Source organism: Liolophura sinensis, chromosome 6 (assembly GCF_032854445.1).
Source record: "Liolophura sinensis isolate JHLJ2023 chromosome 6, CUHK_Ljap_v2, whole genome shotgun sequence".
NCBI classification, from domain to species: domain Eukaryota; kingdom Metazoa; phylum Mollusca; class Polyplacophora; order Chitonida; family Chitonidae; genus Liolophura; species Liolophura sinensis.
In genome coordinates this window covers 68,316,288-68,336,306 of record NC_088300.1, presented here as the reverse complement: position 1 = coordinate 68,336,306, position 20,019 = coordinate 68,316,288, and the positions used below count along the sequence as shown (strand labels likewise).

Genomic DNA, 20,019 nt, shown 5'->3' with positions numbered 1-20,019 from the left:
ATCGAAGGACTAATTCTACACGCTTGCAGGTCATCTGTAATCCGACATATTGTCGTCTGATCGGATTAGCAAGAATAGCCTATTTTGGTCCTAAAAGATCAAGTAATTTACTCCGATGCGTCGACTGCAGTTTTAATCCCTATGCATTCTATTCTGATGTGTTTCTGCATGTGTCCATAACTTAACATGGTATGGACAACTGAAATGTGCAGTTGATAGGACTGAACTTGTTTCAACAAGCTACGAGGCTCCCACTGCGCCGCCTGATTAAGCGGATGTAACGCTTGAGCATGCGCATTAAACAAAATACCGTCATGGCGAAATTCGCGTCCTGTGCGACGAGGCAGACAGACTTGTTAAAAGTATTTTATCAAAAGATGGGTGTCTGAAAGTACTTGTACCATGTCGCACAAATCAACGCCCTGCCGCTTACCGGTGTTCATGGAAAGGTCTCGGAGAAATCATCCCCAACACTGACAACGGCGGAGACTGAATTATTGATTGCCTGTTGCCAATGACGAAAACCGCACATAGGCTGATAATATCAGTGACACAAGCCATTTTCGTGTGTGCTGTCCTACTGATTGACATTTGAATCGAGGCGACACTGTGATTACTGGACTGGAAAAAAGAGACTGGATTTTTATTACTAAGGTTTGTCTGTGTTGTGGTCTGGGCGTAAGCAGTTTCCATTCTTTTTAGGAACTTATATAACATCTTTTGCACAGCTTTCACTTGTTTGCATTTTATTTGTGTCCTTGTCGGAATCCCAAAGCTTAAGGTGACATAACTCGAAGGTTCATTATGTGACTTATTAAAGTTACATTGTAATGTTTACAATGTGAATGCATTGACAACATTCCAAGAAACACGAAGTCATTGCCAGACTATCCGTGCGTGTCGTAATTTCAGTTAAATGAGACTATAAACCTGGTCTATATATTTAACAATTTTTGATGCATGTATTTATCTTCAATCAACGGATGAATAGTACATTCTACATAAAGCACTGTATGATTTCGACACCATGTAACTTTACCAAGCCTCGTCTTTGTGTAATTCAACAACTGCCTCTATATTTTATATTTCTGTACATTAAAGGTAAATATCTGAATGTTAAATATGGAAGAACTTTTGGCTTGGTGAATTAAGCTCTGTTGAAATGATCCGCATTGATTACTCACTTTGTCAGATTACTCATACCCTTCAGCTACTCAAAAATTGCATCCGTATGTAAAAGATTTTAATTGCATTATGTGGTGCCCCATCCACCCTTCCTCACCCTTAGTATATTGCAAGAAATGAGTAAAATGTTAAATGTACACAGTTTATACTGCTAGCAGGGAATATATTGCTTCTACGGGTGTTCTTTAGCCCTTGACTAAGGAAGTCGATGTGCTGAGTTCAAATCCAGCTTTTGATGACAGGTAACTGGTGAAGGATGGTACATGGTTGCCAGTGGGTGTGTCTGACAATGTGTACATAAGACCATATATTTTCTGTATGAGTTTTTCAATAGTTAATTGTCATATGTGCCATTGCATCTAGGTAAGGAAATAGAAAGAAAAGAAAGTTTGGATTATTTAATACTTTATTTGTGGACTAAATGGTTTGTGTCTGAGTTAGACGCAAAACAGCATTCAGTAGTGTTTTTTTCTTCAGGCAAATTTCGTACAAGGGCGGCAGCTTGTCTGGTGCTTCCAGTAGGGGGAGAAGACCCCTGATACAGTCTCAAATGGCTGTTACACAAAGTCACATCCATCAGCACAGGTGAGAAATGTTCAAATCACTGGGTTAAAAGTAAAGACCTTGTTATGGTTGATTGTAAGTGACATGTAAAGTAATACTGAATACATGCTCCACAAAAAAAAGGAAGATTGTCACCAACTCCATCTCCAACTAACATGTGGTGCTGCTGTCTAATTCAAATACAGTATGTAAATGCATGCAGTCTGACCCTTTATTAATTTGGATTGCTTGAATTTCTTGTGTCCTGGATGTTTCAGTTTTAAAATGATGGAAGAAGGCTTAGAGAGACCACAGAGTGCCCTCTTAAGAGGGGTTCAGATAACAGAGTTCAAAGATTCAAGGGTGAACCCGCAGCCTATAGTTTTGGAAGAGAGTGATGTTCTTATGGAAGGTTATCTCTCTCCAACAAAACTGGTAAGCAATTAAGCACTTCATAGCCTTAAAAATGCTGTCATACTCATTTTAATTGGCAGTTGATAACATGGTATATATGTAATTAAAATTAAGTAAATTTCATAATTTCAACATGTCTTATCTGTCAGCTGGGTGAGCAGTACACACAGATTGGTTAGCATATATATGGTAGATGTGCTCTTTGAAGTTAGAGTGACTGATGATAATGTTTATTATTAATTTTATATGAAGATGAAATGTCAGGAATTAATTCAGTGATAAAAGTTCAATTTCACATGCATGTGCATGTAGTTAGATACCACTTTGTCATTGTATATTAATGCATGTATTTCCCATCCAAAAGCCATCTGAAAGGGAACATATTGTTTCACGATGTTCCACGTTTGAGTGGGTTGAGTTCAGATGTGCCAATAGTAAACTTTAAATTAACACTCCTAAGTTACTGGAGAATTGAAACACGTCGTAGAATGTACAAGATGAAAAATACAACTTGACGTTATTTTAGTTTGTGTAGGCCTACAGCTAAAAATGATTGCTTAACCAAATTAACCTGAGCCCATAGAACCTCATGTCATGAAAATATAAATAATAATTAAATTTTATTTATTTATTTGAGTGGTGTTTTATGCCATACCAATAATTAAATAGAGTGCCAACATCTTGTGAGTTACACTTTCAACTTTCAGATGAACAAATATTTATGGTATTCAAACTTCACTATACAATATCCCCTATCTCTTTCCAGAGATTACTTGCTGGTGTTGATAATTTAGAGAGTGTTCATTCTTTGGAAATGACTGTAAACACCTGTGATACAAGCCTTGGCAACTTTGGGACCATGTTGCCAAACCTGACCCAGTTGAGGCTGTCCAATAGCATGATCAGATGTGTCAGGTGAGTGCATGCAGAGTTGTCACCCCAGACAAGGACAAGGAAATGGGAAATCCAAGTATCCGGGATCCAGGGCAAATTCCTGATGGGGCTCCAGGTGGCTTTGGAGAAAATATTTTGTGTAGTTTTTCTGTCTCCTATTTTTGGACACTTTTGCTGTTTAATACACATATTTCGACATGATACTAGATGAAAACATCACACAACAATATTAATGTAACATTTTTGAGCTACAAAATGTGAGATTTAATACACTGAGACTTAGAATTGACAGGTATGGTGCATATGACATGGTCTTGGATCAGTCCTTGTAAGGTTTAGGCTAGATTTTCTAAAAAAAAAAACAAGAGAGAAACATGGTGTCATAATGTTAGAAAAAAATGTCTTCTTATAAATCATCAATATATTAAGCAGTTTGTGTGCAAAGGGCAAACAATTTTAATATATGAGGGTGCCTGTAAGTCACAGTTTGTCTTTTCATGGCATTCATGTTTCATTTTCAGGTACAAGGTAGAGCTATAATAAGGTACATGATAGAGAGTGTGATTGCCACTTAATGGTTTATTAGATCACCTATATAGCCATTTGTCGATGTCGGTTTCATTCCAAGTGTTCAGTCAGATCATTTTCAGGATAACTGTATACAACTGCTGAAAATTCAAGGTGTCCAATAGGATAGCTACATTTATCATATACCTATGCGGGTTACCCATCTGGTACAGAACCGTGCGATATTTTTCCGTATCACCATCCTCTGAACATCACTTTCGGTGACCTCTGGTTGTGAAAGCCCTCTCTTTCTAAATGGGAATTTCCATGCAGCATTGACCTACTTACATGAACTTTTCTTTATCTGTAAATCATACTAATTGCATGTAAAATATTTTTGAATTGAAATGGTTAAAAATACGTGTAATCTCACATTTTTCTCTGATGTTACCATTGGAAACATCATAAATATTTAGTGTACATTTCACATAATGACTTCTGTTTCTTTACAGAGATGTTGGGTCATCATTGCGAAATTTGAAAGTTTTGTGGATGTCAAGGTGTGGGTTACAGGAGTTGGATGGTTTGTCTGCAATTAGTCAACTGACTGAACTATATTTGTCATACAATGAAATTTCGGATTTAAGCCCTGTTAGCATGTTGGAAAAGTTACAGATCCTGGATTTAGAAGGGTAAGTACAGTTTTACGGCATCAGTAAACATCATTCAAATACTTGTTTACGGACTTGGAAATGTATAGGAACTTATCAGTGGATTAAATGAACATTACATGTACAAGTGAAAAATTGTAAATGTATCTTTTTCTACACATAAACATGATAAATATAAACTTGTAATGAAATTACTTCAACGTGTAAAACACCATTTAAACTGCAAACCATTTTGGTTGAAGTGTTTATTATGTAGAAATCTTTCATATCAATCGAGCATGCATTAATATTGTTTATATATTGTTGATATTCCTTAGAGATCCCAGTACCATGTTTGAATAGGCTTTTTTTAAATTTATTGTTGTTGTTGATTAAAAGAGCATTCACCAATGTATAATACATTTTGGTATATCAATGCTCTTATTATTTTACATGTAAGTCTTCCAAAGAACGACTTTGATTGTCGAGATAGTTATATTTATTAAAACAAAACACTGATGACAAGTTGTTGTTTTTTTTAATTGATTACAGCAATAATATAGAAGACATCAGCCAGATCCAGTATTTGGAATTGTGTTCACAGTTACAGATTCTAACACTAGAGGCTAACCCTGTGTGTGTTATGCCCACCCCAGATAGCCAAGAGGTATGAATTTCAGCATTTGTTCAAGTAATGGCCTAAAATTTCTTAAATGTTATCAAATAAATGTCATTAGAATATTACTGAAACTTACATTTCCATTCATGGGATATCATCATTCTGTCCAAACAAACCTCAAAAGAACTCTCCAAATCAGGGAATATGAGCAACGTAGTCATGGATGAAATTTTAGGTGTTTCATAGGTCAGGCGAATTTGATGTATCTTACCACTTGCACATCTAAGCCAGCCCCTAACATCCTGTGAGCTTTCATGTGTTGATGGTGTAAAGTTACTGTAAATTACCAATGGTGTGAGGGTATACCTGCCTCCACTACACCTTTATGTAACCATTCCACATGTTCACCACTGGTAAGTCATTAACTTCACCAAAGGTGAGCTAATGATTCATCACACACATGCTACTGGCAAGTGTTAGATAGTATTGAGAAAACCTTAGATATCTTTTGTTATGGCTTATTTTTCACTATGTGAACAGCAGTGTCATTTTTAATATTAGATGAATAGCACATATCTTATACATGTAAATTCGGACATGTCTCAATTTCTTTGATGTACCGCAAGCCTTCAAAATATTGGTTCTAATTTACAAATTGTTCCACCATGTGAACCCATCATGATCCCATGATGTTGGAATTTTACAGGTACATGTAGCTGAGGTGTGAGTGAATTGTAAATATATGTCCTATATATATATTTGATATCTAAAGACATTTTAATTTGGTGTAAAACTGTTCATGCAGATTCACTGACCTAACCAGCCCTCCCGTCACAGTTAGTCTTGACTTATCATATCATCTCAATAATTACAGACACTTGATAATTGAGCCTCCCTGAAAGTAAGCAAGAAGATCTAAGAAGTCTCCTGCAAACGCTCACAGCAGGCGACATATCAGCATGCGAGTAGAGCAAGGGAGGGGGCACTCATGCCTTGACCTACATGCCCAGTCTTTCCAGACAATTTGTACAAGGCAACTCACTAAGTTGTCTCAGTTCAGACGCTAGTGGAAGAGTTTTAAAAAGCAGGCCTTCTGATACGTGTGCTTTCTAGTTATACTGGTATTTGCTGTGTATTGGACATTTAGGAAAACAAAAATGTTAGCCTCATGAAAATATATCGCCATTCTCCATCTCAAAACGTCCACAATGCCTTGTTCCCAGTTATGTAAAATAACACTCAGTCAACAGTGAAGCATTTTTAAAGAATGATTCTGGTAAAACAATGCATTTAGTGTCAAAATCTTTTTTAAATTCAAATGAGAAATTCGACTGTTTAGTCATATAACACTGCAAGCTTATTAATCCCTGTGCTCAGATTGGTTATAAATTAGGTACGGGTACTCACAAGCGAGATATCCCGTGGAATGTACAGATTTTACTTATGTTGTACTAAATTAAAGAATTAAATATATAATTTAAATAAAAAGCAAAAAAATTGAAGTTGATTTGCTATGTAATAATTTTGTAATACATGAGGTAATTGGTTTTTTTACCTGTTTAGTAATCATTTCACGTTGTATCAATCAAGCGAAAAAACAAGCACTACTGATACTTCAGACGCAATGACATAGCTACATATTGGCTATAACACAAATTCATATTGTGAAATATAGTCCATGAGTTAATAAACTCCAATGTGAACAAGAAGGCAACTTGTTATTCACAGTAGCCTATGCTACATGTGGTGTGCTACCATTTCATCACACATATTTCCGCAAATCTTGAAATAAAAGAAAAATGGCAGACCACACATACTGTCTTTCTGTTACACATAATTTTTGAAATCTGATAACAACACAGGATTTTGAGTATTTCTAGACTAATCGCATTTATAATAGCTTGCAAGTACCCTAACATCTGCACGTATATCAGTTTAAGCCATAATGCTTACGCGGGGACATTTGGCAACTAGCACGCTCTCTTCACTGGTCCTTTTATTTTATTTTATATTATATGACCTGCATATCTCTACATCACCCATGGGAAATTTGATTTCCTCTATACCAGTAACACTGACTGCCATTGCTTCTGAAAGTGAGAGAGTTATGGCATTAAACAAGAAATAAATAAATATGCAATATTATTTAAAATATTCATGTTCACCTGCACTAGAATATCCTATAGTACAAATACCAGTTGCAGTTCATTGCGACAATTTTAATTTTGTGAAATTATGTTGTGGAAATATCTTTCGGTTATTGTAGCCTGTCAAATCAAGTATGTAGACCATGTATGTAGGTACACCAATGCATGCACTTCTTTCTTCATCGACCGGCCCGGATAGCATAGTCGGTAGAGCGTCCGCTTCGGGACCGGTCAGGATCAATCCTTGATCGAGTCACACCTAAGACTTTAAAAGAGGAAGTTGTAACTTCCTCGCTTGGCATTCAGCATGAAGAGGATAGTGCAACGACTGGTTGACCCGTATCAGTATAATGGCTCGGGCGGGGCGGCTTGCTTGCCTTTGGTAAGTCGTCTCAGTGAGGCAGCACTAAATAAATGAGCGGTGGAAATCCGTCCTGCAACAAGGAGGCACATTACACGTACATGCACCCTAATGATTCCTTCGTCATCATATGACTGAAAAATTGTTGAGAACCCCAAGCACTCACTCACTCTTTCTTCATCATCTTCATGCTGTCTTGGTGCTGTGCACAAGGGGAACTAACTCTCAGCTGCAACTTCTGCAATACATTGTTACTTGTGTCATTTATGCTTTTTTACAAGAAAATCAGCCAAACAGTTTCTTTTTTTTTGTTCTTTTTCCTTTACACAGAAGGACTATGACTACAGGGCAACCATCAAAAGCATGTTACCACAGCTAAAATCATTAGACGATGAGCCGATTGTGAACGTAGAGTCCAGTAAAAAAGCCAACGTGTTCGATGAGGACTGGGCGTTTTTAGACAACTTGCAGAAAGATTTATCGCTTCAGAACTTGAATTCCCTTGACAGTACTGATGATGATAGTGCAGGTGAGAGACATCTCTTCCACCCTCTCCAAAAAATGCAACTTGCTTATTAACAGAAGTGATAATGGAACATAATCGTTTTTCGCAATACTGATTTCGTCTCATTACAGGTCACATAAATTCCAGGGGCTGTCATGAGTTCCCTAGCAAAAATGGTGTACAGTACTAACATCATTTCTTCTAGACAGTACGTTATAGAATTTTATGAATATTCTAATAGCGATTGGTGAAATTGAGAATTCCAAAGGTACTTATGTCTCATGCATATATGTGGTATGTCTGATGTTTTATTCCACTGTTTTTATCATACAGGCAATTGTTTAATTCTTATGAAATTATGCAGCTTGATTCATCACAAGCATGCCTCACAATACACATGTATTGGATCAAATGTTAGATTGTTTTTTTTTTTTGTTTTTTTTTTTTGTAATTTGATGTTACAGAGGATAAAGAAATTTACATTAATATGAAAGAATATTATACTCATTTAACAAGTGCTTTAACCAGGACCCATGGAGCCCCCCCCCCCCCCCACCCCCCTTACACACACACACACACCTACACACACCCACACACACACACCCACACACACACACCCACCCACACACACACACACCCTCCCTAGCTTTTTAGCCACGGTATATGTACATGTATCCATTTAATGGATACAGTGGGCTCTGATGGGTTTATATATAAATGTATATATAAAGTATTTAACCACTCATTGTCCCATTTTTAGTGGCTAATTACTGCACTTTTTTGAACAGTGCAACAACATTCAGTAATAAGTTACAGATCATGCTGTACATGTAATCACATCAAGTCACTATTTAATCTTGCACATTACATGTTACTAATCATTGATTGGTATTCACAGGTATTTCTGTGGGAACAGTGCCAGCACTGACCAACTTCCGCCCAGGGTCAGCCCTGAGACCCTCATCTGGCATGAGGCCTCTAACTGCTGTTCCCCAGACCTCCCCTAGTATTGTCCGACCCAAGACACGTGGTAGTCAGAGTCCCGGTAGTAGTGCTGGGAGGCCAGGCACAGCAGCTCGACCACTGTCTTCAGGTTAGTGGTGTAGCCAAGGACTCAAAAAAGTTTTGTACCTTCGAAATTTTTCGGAATATCATATTTTTTTCAGATTTTCATTTTGTTTGATACAGATACAATGTACATGTATGTATAATTATGGCAAAAGATTTACTATCCAGTCATGTATTTTGTGAGAAATAAAGCACCAGTATTTCGTGGTAAATGTATCTTCAGTTTATAGATCAGTAGGTGAAAAGATAACTGGTGTTGTCTTTTAGTTCTTGTCAAGTTTTTTTTATTTTCTTGTTTTTTTCAAAATGTGATGAAAGTAAATTTATCATTAGCAAATAGAGCTCAAATGACATAATGGATGACAAGTAGTATTAAGTAAGTGAGGCTCATATCCTCACTTATTAACTGGTGGTCAGGCTTAGGTGTGGAGGAGCTCAGAGTGACAAGATTATCCCAACACCCTTCCGCAGATACGTGACAATTAAACCTCCAGGCTTCACGCTGCAGCCGACCATTGTAGATTTAAGTCTGCAACCTCATTATCAAGATTCTGCTAATGATTCGGCATGGTTCTTTAATATCTATAATTCTCATTTCTTTGACCATTGAATCTGACTTCTCTTCAGGGAGAAGTAATCCAAAAAAGACTGACATTGGTATAAGACATTCATGACAGTATACACCAAAAGCCAAACTGAAACGAGATGTTATAGACGCGTGCTTATAATCCTATCAGTACATGACTGCTTTTTGTTTGTGCTTTCCATTTGGTTGTAAATTTTGCTTCAAGATTGTTTAAATCTTCAGTTGTCAAATCCATATTTAATATACACTGTATTGTGTACTGCAGAGGAAAATGAGGTGAGTGAGGCGTCCAGTGCCCTTACAACAGGGAGCGTGATCTGTGGTAATCCATGCCGAGCCCTGCGCAGTCGCAGAGGGGACAGCTTTACTCCTCCAGCTAAAGAGACCACACCAAAGCTGTTTGTACAGGTAAGTTGTTGTTGTTATCTGCCATGACCAGTTCGGGTTTCCTCTAATCATCAACCTGACGTTGTCTAGCAGAAATACATCTATACGGTAAATGACCTCAACGTTTGCCCCCAAAATGCAAATAAATGTGATAAAGTATTACTTATGGTGCTGTAATTTACAGTTCATCCAACACTCTAAACAAACCTCAGAACGCCTTTCCCAGGCCTGAATTTTGTGCAACATAATATGCGAGCAGTGAACATTTTTCAGCAAAACCAATCAGTCAGTGAAATCAGATGTACAGTAAATCTTCAACCTTTTCATCGACAAAAGCATTTGTTCAGTGAAATTTATTATGACAGTGACACTAAAAATTACTTGCTTTTGTCACTGTAAAGATGCAAGCTTCATAAAATGTGCAAATTATTGCTCTACACTTCATAGTTCTCTCAGAATGTTTCAAAATATTGGTTGTAGAGGTGGTTGAAAAGGTTGAGTTAAGGTACATGTACAAAGGCAGTTTGAGATCCAGTTTTGTACACAGTATCTTTTCTGTCATGAAATGCTGTACATACAATTTATATCATATTTCACCCTTCTTGGTTCCTTGACCGCAGTACCGTCATAAAGCTGAACACACATACGACCCAGCGCCATTAGAAGGGCAGAACAGTGAAGAATTACTGGAAGACCTGAAAGCATGGAGAGAGCACCATGACGAGTAAGTACTGTGCCTTATTTTATTGTAACAGATTTCTGTTGAGATTTTGACAAAAACAACATGCATTTTCAGATCAGGTTTTATATCAGAAAAAGTTTTTGATGCCACTTTTCGAATACAATAGGGGCATCTTGATTTGCACCTACATGTATGCCGATTTCTTAACCACCTGCGTGAAGGTTGTAAGAGTGGCAAAAGAGGAAACTTCAATTTTTGGTTTCGATGTGAACAGGGTGATAAAAAAGATCCAGAAGGAGAAAGCTCCTCAGGTGCTGAGGATAGTGCCCAATGAGACAGCTGACTGGTCTGATAGTGAGGATCTGACAGACTCTGATGAAGATGTGGAGTCTGAGGAGGAGTCAGGTATCCAGGTCCTCTCCAGCACTATAGATACCACCCAACAGCCAGTGGCTACAGGACATGTCAAACCCCCTACTCAACCCACAACTGACTTAGGTAAGAACAAAATCTAGTTGTTCAACAATGAAAGAATTTTTGTGTAAAAAAGAAATAGTGTCTTGGAACCTCTGTGGCCAAATGGTTAGCATGGTAGTGCAGCACGATGACTCAAGAGCCGTGGCTGTGAGTTCAGGTCCAGTTTAGGCCAACTTCCTCTCTTGGTCTGGTAGCATCCTGCGGAATGTCATAGGTGTCTCCCACCATGATGCAGGCTACCATCAAGTATAAAGTGAAATATTCTTGAGTACATCATAGAACACCAATGAAATATATAAATTAAAGCAAATAGTGTTCATAATAATCTGTAGAATGAATCATTTTATACTCTAGCGTTAGCAGGAATAGTAAATGGATAACAATGGCGTGAATATTTATAAATCTCTATTGTGTGGATATGGCCAATGACAAGTGGGCATTGAAGTAAACTGTTTAAAGTTCAATAGTAATGCACAGTGTCACTTGTCACTGCTATCCATTTATTACTGCGCACAATGGCACCACAAAATGCTGAAATACTGAGTAGAAAAGGATTTCATTCTTGTGATTTAACACTAAATTCTGGTAAGTAAGTATACATGCACACACTGTATAAGCTCTAGTCCAGGCTTGGCTTTACTGTAACAGGGATGATCATGTCTGTTGTCAATGCGTGTATCTGACTCAGTTGTTTTTGTTCTTCAAAGACATGCAAGACTGATTACAATAACCCTTTTTGATTTTGCACTTAAATAACATGAGACAAAGAGATTGTGTGGTAAATACAGATGATTGATGGTCAGCATGTCTCCTCACGGCTCAAGCAGTTGTAAATCACAGCTCTCTCAGTTCTTTGGTGAAAGCCAAAGTCAGTGGAAACTGATATGTTTTTGTACATCCCTCAATCATCACACTTAAGAGACTTTTTCACAAAACAATTCATTATGACCAAAGTTTTTACCTATTTGTTATTTGTACAGATTTTTGTAAAACAATTTGCCTTTCATGAGTGACAGTTTCCATATTTATGAGATAAATGAATGTGGTTCTGGCACAGTTGGTTAAAAGTAAGTTTGTACATGGACAGAATGAATTATTGACACAAGTTATGGGTATACTTCGCTATGTTTTATTACATTCATAATGATTTTTTTTTTTATGTATGTATGTATGTCAAAGTCTAATGGCATGTAAATGATGATAGTTTAACAAAAAAGTACAGATGTTTTTCATTTTTTCACTTTCACTTGTTGATTTATTCAATTTGACTATTTTGGGTGCTTTTTAACTCAAGGATAATTCAATCACTTGATGGGTACTTGACTTTGTTCAGAACATAATATGTGTGAAGGGAAAAAAGGTCGAGCTCAGAGGAAACTATCACAGCTTGCCTTATCCTAGCAAACCTCCTCACTTGAAGCCATAGCCAAACACATCCTCAGCTGGTCATGAACTTCTCTCTTTGACCAAGGCAATGTTGTAATGAATTTGAAAAGTGAAGGCCCTCTTTACTTTCACACCAGTACTTTGTGATAAAGCTGCCTTCAAACAGTGCAACTAGTCATATAAACTCATAGAATTCTAGAATTCTGGTCGAATAAAAATACGACAAGCTGCATTCCAAATGCCACATTAATACAGTGCGTTTTGTCGAAATTCAACAAATTGTATGAAATTTATACAGCATTTATTCTATTTTCATTAGACTAATCAAATTCCATGAGTTCACATGCATTATTTATAATGCTATTTAAAGGCACAAACTTATGGTGAGTCAGATTCATTCATGTACATGCATGTACCAATGTCAGCTTCATTTAATGCCAACATACAGCACCGTGTAATTGAGTCATTTCATGCGGTTAGTTCTCTCTCCATAATTTTCCTGCTGTGCTTTTGAGTTAACATCAGATCCCCCAATCTAATTATTATAAGTACTGGATAGTGAATCTATTGATGAGTTAATTATAGACATTTGTTATGTTTACTTTGAACTCTCTCCTTTTCAAAGTACTGATTAATGGACAAGTGCTGTGGTCCAGCTTACAATGGCATTCACAATAGTTACAGTGTAAAAACAACGAGAAAAAGAAGACTATAGTTGAAAGCTTTTTGCACTGCGTCCACTTGCACCCACCCAAAAAATAAAGGCGTAAAAATCCAAAAATGAAAGCATCAGTGTCTACAAATACTTCATCTCCCCACACGAGGCCTGTCTATCATCCTGACCATAGTCAAGTGTAAATTGGCTTCATTAAGAAGCTGAACAAATAATTAAACCTGATCATTCTGTTTAATCATAAACTACTGTCCATTAAATATCTCCTTCGATCACAACATTCTTTGAGAAGGGATTTCTTGAACTGATCGAAGGCACAAAGGGCGTCTCACTTCATACACCCAAGTATAATATGTTGAGAGTGGAATGCGATGGTGCTTTCCCTCAAGCAGACTGTTGCATTGTCTGTGACAAGTCACATGTATTTGACAGGGTCTGTGAATTGAAGGTTTGAATTAATGTCAGTTGTAGCAAAGAATAAAGAGAATACAGATACAAAGAAAAACAATAGCTATAGTTTTACACTCAGTTGTATATTTATTATACTTAAAGGAGAAGAAAACTTAAAAACAGGACACTATAGGCTGCAAAGATCTGGTGGTGCCAGCTGCATAATTTTGCGATTTTTCCTCGCCATACAAGTAAAAACCTGGAAAAGGGAAAACTGGCATAAATCGCTGAGTCCATGGCGTCCTCCATCTTTAACACCCTGTAATTTATGCTGGGGGTGTGTTGCCTCTCAGCCAATGGGAGTCGTTAAAACTGTCAAAGTGTTCGTGTAAACTCAGAACCTAGGTCTAACATTCTGGCTTCCCGGTCGTCAAGCTGAAAACGAACTGTACTGTACGCTACCTTCTGGGAAGAAGAGTTCTTCCGGAAATGTACGAACTGCACTTCCGGGTTCCGACAGCAATTCTCCTCCTAACACAGAAGACTTCAGGACTAGTTCTTAGGCAAAATGGAGTCGCCCACAGCGGATTTTGGTGCTGACTTTATTTATAATTTATCAACTTGAGGTACATGTTAGAATTTTTTATGGTATGCACCTGCGAGGAATTACATACTCTCTTCAATGGTATTTGACTGATATTTAAATTTTCTTCTCCTTTAAGTCAAAAGAAAAAATGCACTTCCATTCAAAAAGAAGGCAGTAGTTCTGACTCCATGCACATATAGCAAAAGTTTTAGTGTATTAAAATAGACAACCAATATTAATGATTTGGTGTACAAAAAAGTTCAGAAGCAAGTGTTTTTCATAAATTATGCTATCAGACTTTTGTTTATTTGGTGTGAAAGAGGTTGTCTTTGTAATGATACAATATGCTCTTACCGGTTTGGTTCAAACACTTAATGCAGCACTATGATCTAATAATAGGAGCAAGGTTAAAAATTGGCACAGTGTGGTTGGTCTAAAACAGGCTCATGGGAATACAGTGAGCTCCTTCATTTGCTGCTTATATTAAATAAAATTTCAAACAACAAGCATAAATGTCATTTTGTTTTGTATGCATTACAAATTCATTCCTTTCTCTTAACTCTTAAATGTGCAGGAAGACCAAGAACTCCAGAATTCCGTTCTCGTAGATACCACACCCCCACCCACCAGACAGACACTCACCAACCTACGGCTTCTGCAGCGCCTCGTCCCCAGGGCAGACAGGGGCCATCATTTGAGGATGGTGACGGAGTATCAGCTGACCTGAGAACATTGAGGCAACCGTCACCTTGCAGTGTCCGTTCTGTAGGGGTAAACCATCAAAGCCCTATCCCATCAGTCATACCAACCAAGCCTCCAGTGCCTTCCATCCCAAAGAACTCTACCAGAGAAAGGTATGTGGTACACTAGTACATGTAGCTTTACAAACTACATGTAACTAGTAGTTTGTGAAAACCAGGTTTAACATGCAGGCAACCCAGTGACAGACCTTTGGTTTTTTTTTTGGTTTTTTTTTTGGTCTATGAAATGAATATGGAAGACTGAAAGAATGATCAGTTGGCTGATCACTGTTTCCGCTGACCGCTGAGCAATATATGTAACTCTGTGCTATCGGCAGATTTGGGGCAGGCTGTGGTCTACTGGATACAGGCTGTGGTCTACTGGATACAGGCTGTGGTCTACTGGATGCAGGCGCTTGCCTTTCAATCACTAATATGCTTATGGTGCAGGCTCAGACTTTATCTTGGACAGGGAATTTGTACATTCCCTCACTGTCGCTGCGTGAGGGACCTTGGTGACAATAATTGATCTACGATGTACATTGAAGACCACCTGTCTTCCACTAAAATGATGTGCATGTATGTTACATGTCACAAAGTTGGTCAGTAAGTGGCCATAGGTCAGTGGTTTACTCTGTGCACTCAAATTTTCTCCACGCATAAAATTGACCGTCATTAGATAAAGTGAAAAAATCCTCGAGTAAACAGTACAACTTGTCACTCGATTTTGCTGCACATGATTGTCCCTAAACCAGTGAGGTCATGTGTGCAGATGCAGTCTTGCTGCATCACCTTCAGTTTTAAATACAGCGATTTAGTTGTTATATTCTGAAATATTTTTGCAAAAGCCCGAATAAAATAAATCATTGACTTCTTAAAGAGTGCAAAATAAGAGAAATGAAGATACCCATCAGCATTTTTTTTCCAAGTGTGTATTGTTTGTCGTGCCTAGTGCAAGAGGGGTAGAAACACCAGTTATTCAGTCAGTCAATCATTTGCAATTTAAGCTGCATATGCACTACAGTATCTAGAGTAACAGTACCAACATTAAACATGTTGCTGTTCCTTTTGAAGTGTATACATTTTTCTCTTGGATTTTACAGACCAAGTGTCCATGAACCATTGAGACCGGCATCTGGAGTTTCAGGTGTAACCAGCAGAGTACCCACATCAAGGGCTGCTCTAGCCTTACCTAGTCAGTTACGAGTCAAGCGACAACTACCAAATGTTCCCGTACCGTCACAGAAGTCATGGCCTGGGGAGGGACTATGAAGAGAAGTGTGAAGAGAGGAGATTTACATACATGCAAGCTCATAGGTCTACTGGATTATCAAGACTTTTTCATAGTCTTGTGTTGGATTATCAAGGCTTTTTCATAGTCTTGTGTTGGATTATCAAGGCTGTTTTATAGTCATGTGTTGGCTTGTCAAGGCTGTTCTATTGCCTTATGTTGGCTTGTCAAGGCTGTTTTATAGTCTTATGTTGGCTTGTCAAGGCTGTTTTATAGTCTTGTGTTGGCTTGTCAAGGCTGTTTTGTAGTCTTATGTTGGCTTGTCAAGGCTGTTTTATAGTCTTGTGTTGGCTTGTCAAGGCTGTTTTGTAGTCTTATGTTGGCTTGTCAAGGCTGTTTTGTAGTCTTATGTTGGCTTGTCAAGACTGTTTTCTAGTCTTGTGTTGGCTTGTCAGGGCTGTTTCATAGCCATGTTCCATTGTCCAGGCTATTCCATATAGTCCCATGGTGGATTGTCAGGGCTGTGTGAATTGATAGTCTCGCATTGTCAAGGCTATTTAGTAGTCTTGTTGGATTGTCAAGGCTGTGTTATAGCCTTGTGTTGGCTTGTCAGGGCTGTTTTATAGCCATGTTTCACATAGTCACATGGTGGATTGTCAAGGCTGTTCGGTATGGTCACATGGTGGATTGTTAATGCTGTTTGGATTCATAATCTTGCATTGTCAAGGCCATTTAGTAGTCTTGTGTTGGCTTGTCAAGGCTGTTTGAATTCATGGTCTTGCATTGGATTATCAAGACTATTTAATGGTCGTATTGAATTGTCAAGGCTGTTATATAGCCTTTCGTTGGGTTGAAAAGACTGTTTTATAGCCTTTCATTGGGTTGAAAAGGCTGTTTTATGGCCTTTTGTTGGATTATCAAGGCGTTTTCATAGTCTTGTGTTGGCTTGTCAAGATTGTTCCAATTTGGTCAAACTTTAATCATGAATCGAAATGCTCAAACTGTTTGCTCAGTAGCAAATTCAGTGAAGTGTCCTGTCGACTTCAAATTGACATAGCTTTACAGTTCTGTAACACATTTATCGGTTGGCTTGTCTTGGAACCTGATTAACTGTTGAACACTGAAGGTGTGTAGACAGGAGCAGGTGGACAGGTTCTTAGTTGTAGGAATAATTGCGTACAACGTACAGTTACAGTGACCAAAGATACATTACTGTTTAAGATGTGAATGGGTATTCATTCACATCCCTCTCTGGCTTTTTCTCTGCGTGAAATATTTTATGCAGAAGTAATTACACAGTCACCAACAATGCAGTGAGATGGAGTCAAGCGAAATGTCACTTCTGATGCTGGCCAGGTGTTTGGTGTGCAACATGAATGAACGCATTGAACCGAATTACAGTTGTCAATGACCAAAATAAAACCAAAATATACCCTGTAACCAATCTGATACTGGTCTGGTGTTAGACGTAAGGTGTGTGAAATGGATAAAGGCAATGACAAGAATTACTGTGATCATCAGCGTGAAACAGAAGCAACCTATACCCTATCCATATCATACTGGTCTGGTGTTACGCTTAAGGTGTGTGAAATGGATAAAGGCAATGACCAGAATTACTGTGATCATTAGGGTGAAACAGAAGCAACCTATACCCTATCCATCCAATGCTGGTCTGGTGTATAAAATGGGTAAATGCATTGAGAAGAATTACTGTTATCAGTGACAGAGACAGAAGCAAGCGACACCATCCCCGTCTGGTGTTGTCTGTGTGAAGTGGATAAATATATTGATCTGAAGGTCCAGATTAATCAGACGGTATTACCCGCAGGTGTCAAATGTCACACATGTTGTAATGAAGAGTGCTTCTTGGAGCTTTTTGTCAATGGGTATCCACGTTGAGGGCAGCTGTGTTTGCACAGGTACAGATTTACCTGTATACAGGACGGTAACGTGTACATGTAATTGAAGAGAATGTGGAAATCAGTGTCATCCACCAGCATAGTATCAGCCTGCTGTGTAATTTTGAGCCAAGTATATGTTTGAATTCCTGTAACTTTGATAAGCTGTTGAGCCATATTGCATATGTTTAGACAAAATGCTCCCTCAACGGACCTCTTTACACACCAAAGTATTACTGCTCAAGGTAACTGTTCCAAAGCTGTTATTTTCTCCAAGTGAAACATATTTCCTTTATTAATATGTGTGTTTGCTCACATAATATGGTACTGAGCGTGGAATGATGTGTAAATATTCTATTTATCACTATAAATATGTACATATTTAACTTTTTTTAATTGATGCATTCCTTTAAATCAACAACCAATGAAGTCGTTAAAAATCTGGATTTACATTTATATCATCATATTTAGCGTTTTGTACATCCCAAATGTTTGTATGTAGGTGATATCTTTCCTTGTGAAATAGAAAATTTAATCCTGTTACATGATGACGTCACTACCTACACCGACAATGCACCGACAAGAGGGGCAAGAGCCATCATATTGATTTTTTCAGCGAACTGTAATAAAAATAACTTCCGACAGGTGTTTACAGATAGCTTTTTCAGTTCATTAGGACTTCAATTGCACAGTTCCTTCATTGTTTGGATAAAGAGTGCAAGCGATTTTCCAAGGGCAGTGAACCCAGGAATGCGTGGATATTGCGTACTGGAAGCACATCATTGGAAGAATCATTTCAGACAAACTGTTAAAGCTGTACTTCCGAAGTAGAAGGAAATATATTCTGCCTATATGGAATCCAGAAGGGAAGTTTCAAGGCGGAACAGTGGGTTAGCGACAACATTGTCAACTTAGTCTCTGTGTAAAGCACTTCAGCCTGTAATTAACTTTTACCTAGCTTCTAATGTCACAACACACAGCGTTTATAGATAATGGCGTCAGCATACAACCGGTCTATTTGATATGTGTAAATAAAATCATTGCTCTGAAAAATAATGAGTTTTATATGATCAGTTAATGATTACCACAATACCGCTGTCTATCAAAATGTTTCCGTCAGACAATCGTCCTCTTCGGTCGTTTGTGGGATGGTCTTCTAGTAACCTGCGAGTGGTCTTGGGTCTCACCGGTTGCCTCCCTCTTCAATGCTGGTCGTTGTCTTGTAAGTTAAATGTAATTGAACACGGCGTAATTGGTGCCGGAAGACCTCGATGGCTTCCACGCATCAGACCAATTGGTTCGAAGATTCAAATCCGGCTTTCCTGGTCCACTTTTGGTGTTAGCCAGAATCTTTGGTCGGATTTTTTGCAAAGGGCCATGATTTGCACAGCATTCTTCTCATTTCTCCAACCATAACCCTGACATACAAGTGAAATACTCTTTAGTTGGTCGGTAAACATCTTATAATGTCCTACATACCTTACAGTGACACAGTATGTGTTTGTATTTTTCCAATGTTTCCTCCACCCACCATGTGCGTCTATATCGTAAACCCCTAAACATGCAAATCTCTAATGATTTACTTTTTTAAAACTGCTGCAAGTATTTGCCAAACTGAAAGAAAAGATCGCCCGTATCTCGGCCAAGATCAGTGTATTCCGGGTACTGGGATTTCACCTGCCTAAAGACATGCCGAAATCGTTTAAGTGAAAAATTCTTCAGTTTAGTGCCTCTGGTTTTTAGTGGAAAGGTCTACCATCAGCTGATGGTTATTGGTTTCCCCCGCTCATTCTGGTTTACTTCCTCCATGGTACAAATCAGCGTCCTATAAGTGAGATAATTTTATTTACGTCATAAAACACCAATAAAATACAAAATTGAGTATTTCGCAAAGCAACAAATACACATAAATCAGAATGAAAGACAATTCACCTCCTGAAATTGAACTTGAAGTAGAACTACGCTTTTCAAGCTGACTCAAGGCTGGGTTAAATTCCTAAAGTGATAAGTTTGTGCAACACGTACTTGTCTATAGATAGGCTCGCCAGTATAGGAGGCAACCGCATGATAATCAATATTGTCTTAAAACT

The 20,019-nt window shown here is 38.0% G+C and overlaps 1 protein-coding gene across 1 annotated transcript; it reads left to right on the top strand.

The window, feature by feature from the left end:
- The first annotated feature begins 307 nt into the window (after positions 1 to 307).
- LOC135467656 (leucine-rich repeat-containing protein 56-like) lies at positions 308 to 18,972 on the top strand. Its single transcript, XM_064745449.1, has 13 exons — positions 308 to 654; positions 1,663 to 1,770; positions 2,007 to 2,163; positions 2,909 to 3,057; positions 4,056 to 4,235; positions 4,746 to 4,860; positions 7,651 to 7,849; positions 8,724 to 8,918; positions 9,745 to 9,887; positions 10,487 to 10,590; positions 10,823 to 11,046; positions 14,635 to 14,914; positions 15,904 to 18,972. Exons 2-13 carry the CDS (start codon positions 1,736 to 1,738, stop codon positions 16,070 to 16,072), a joined length of 1,950 nt encoding a protein of 649 aa, XP_064601519.1. The 5' UTR covers positions 308 to 654; positions 1,663 to 1,735; the 3' UTR covers positions 16,073 to 18,972.
- The last annotated feature ends 1,047 nt before the right edge of the window (positions 18,973 to 20,019 follow it).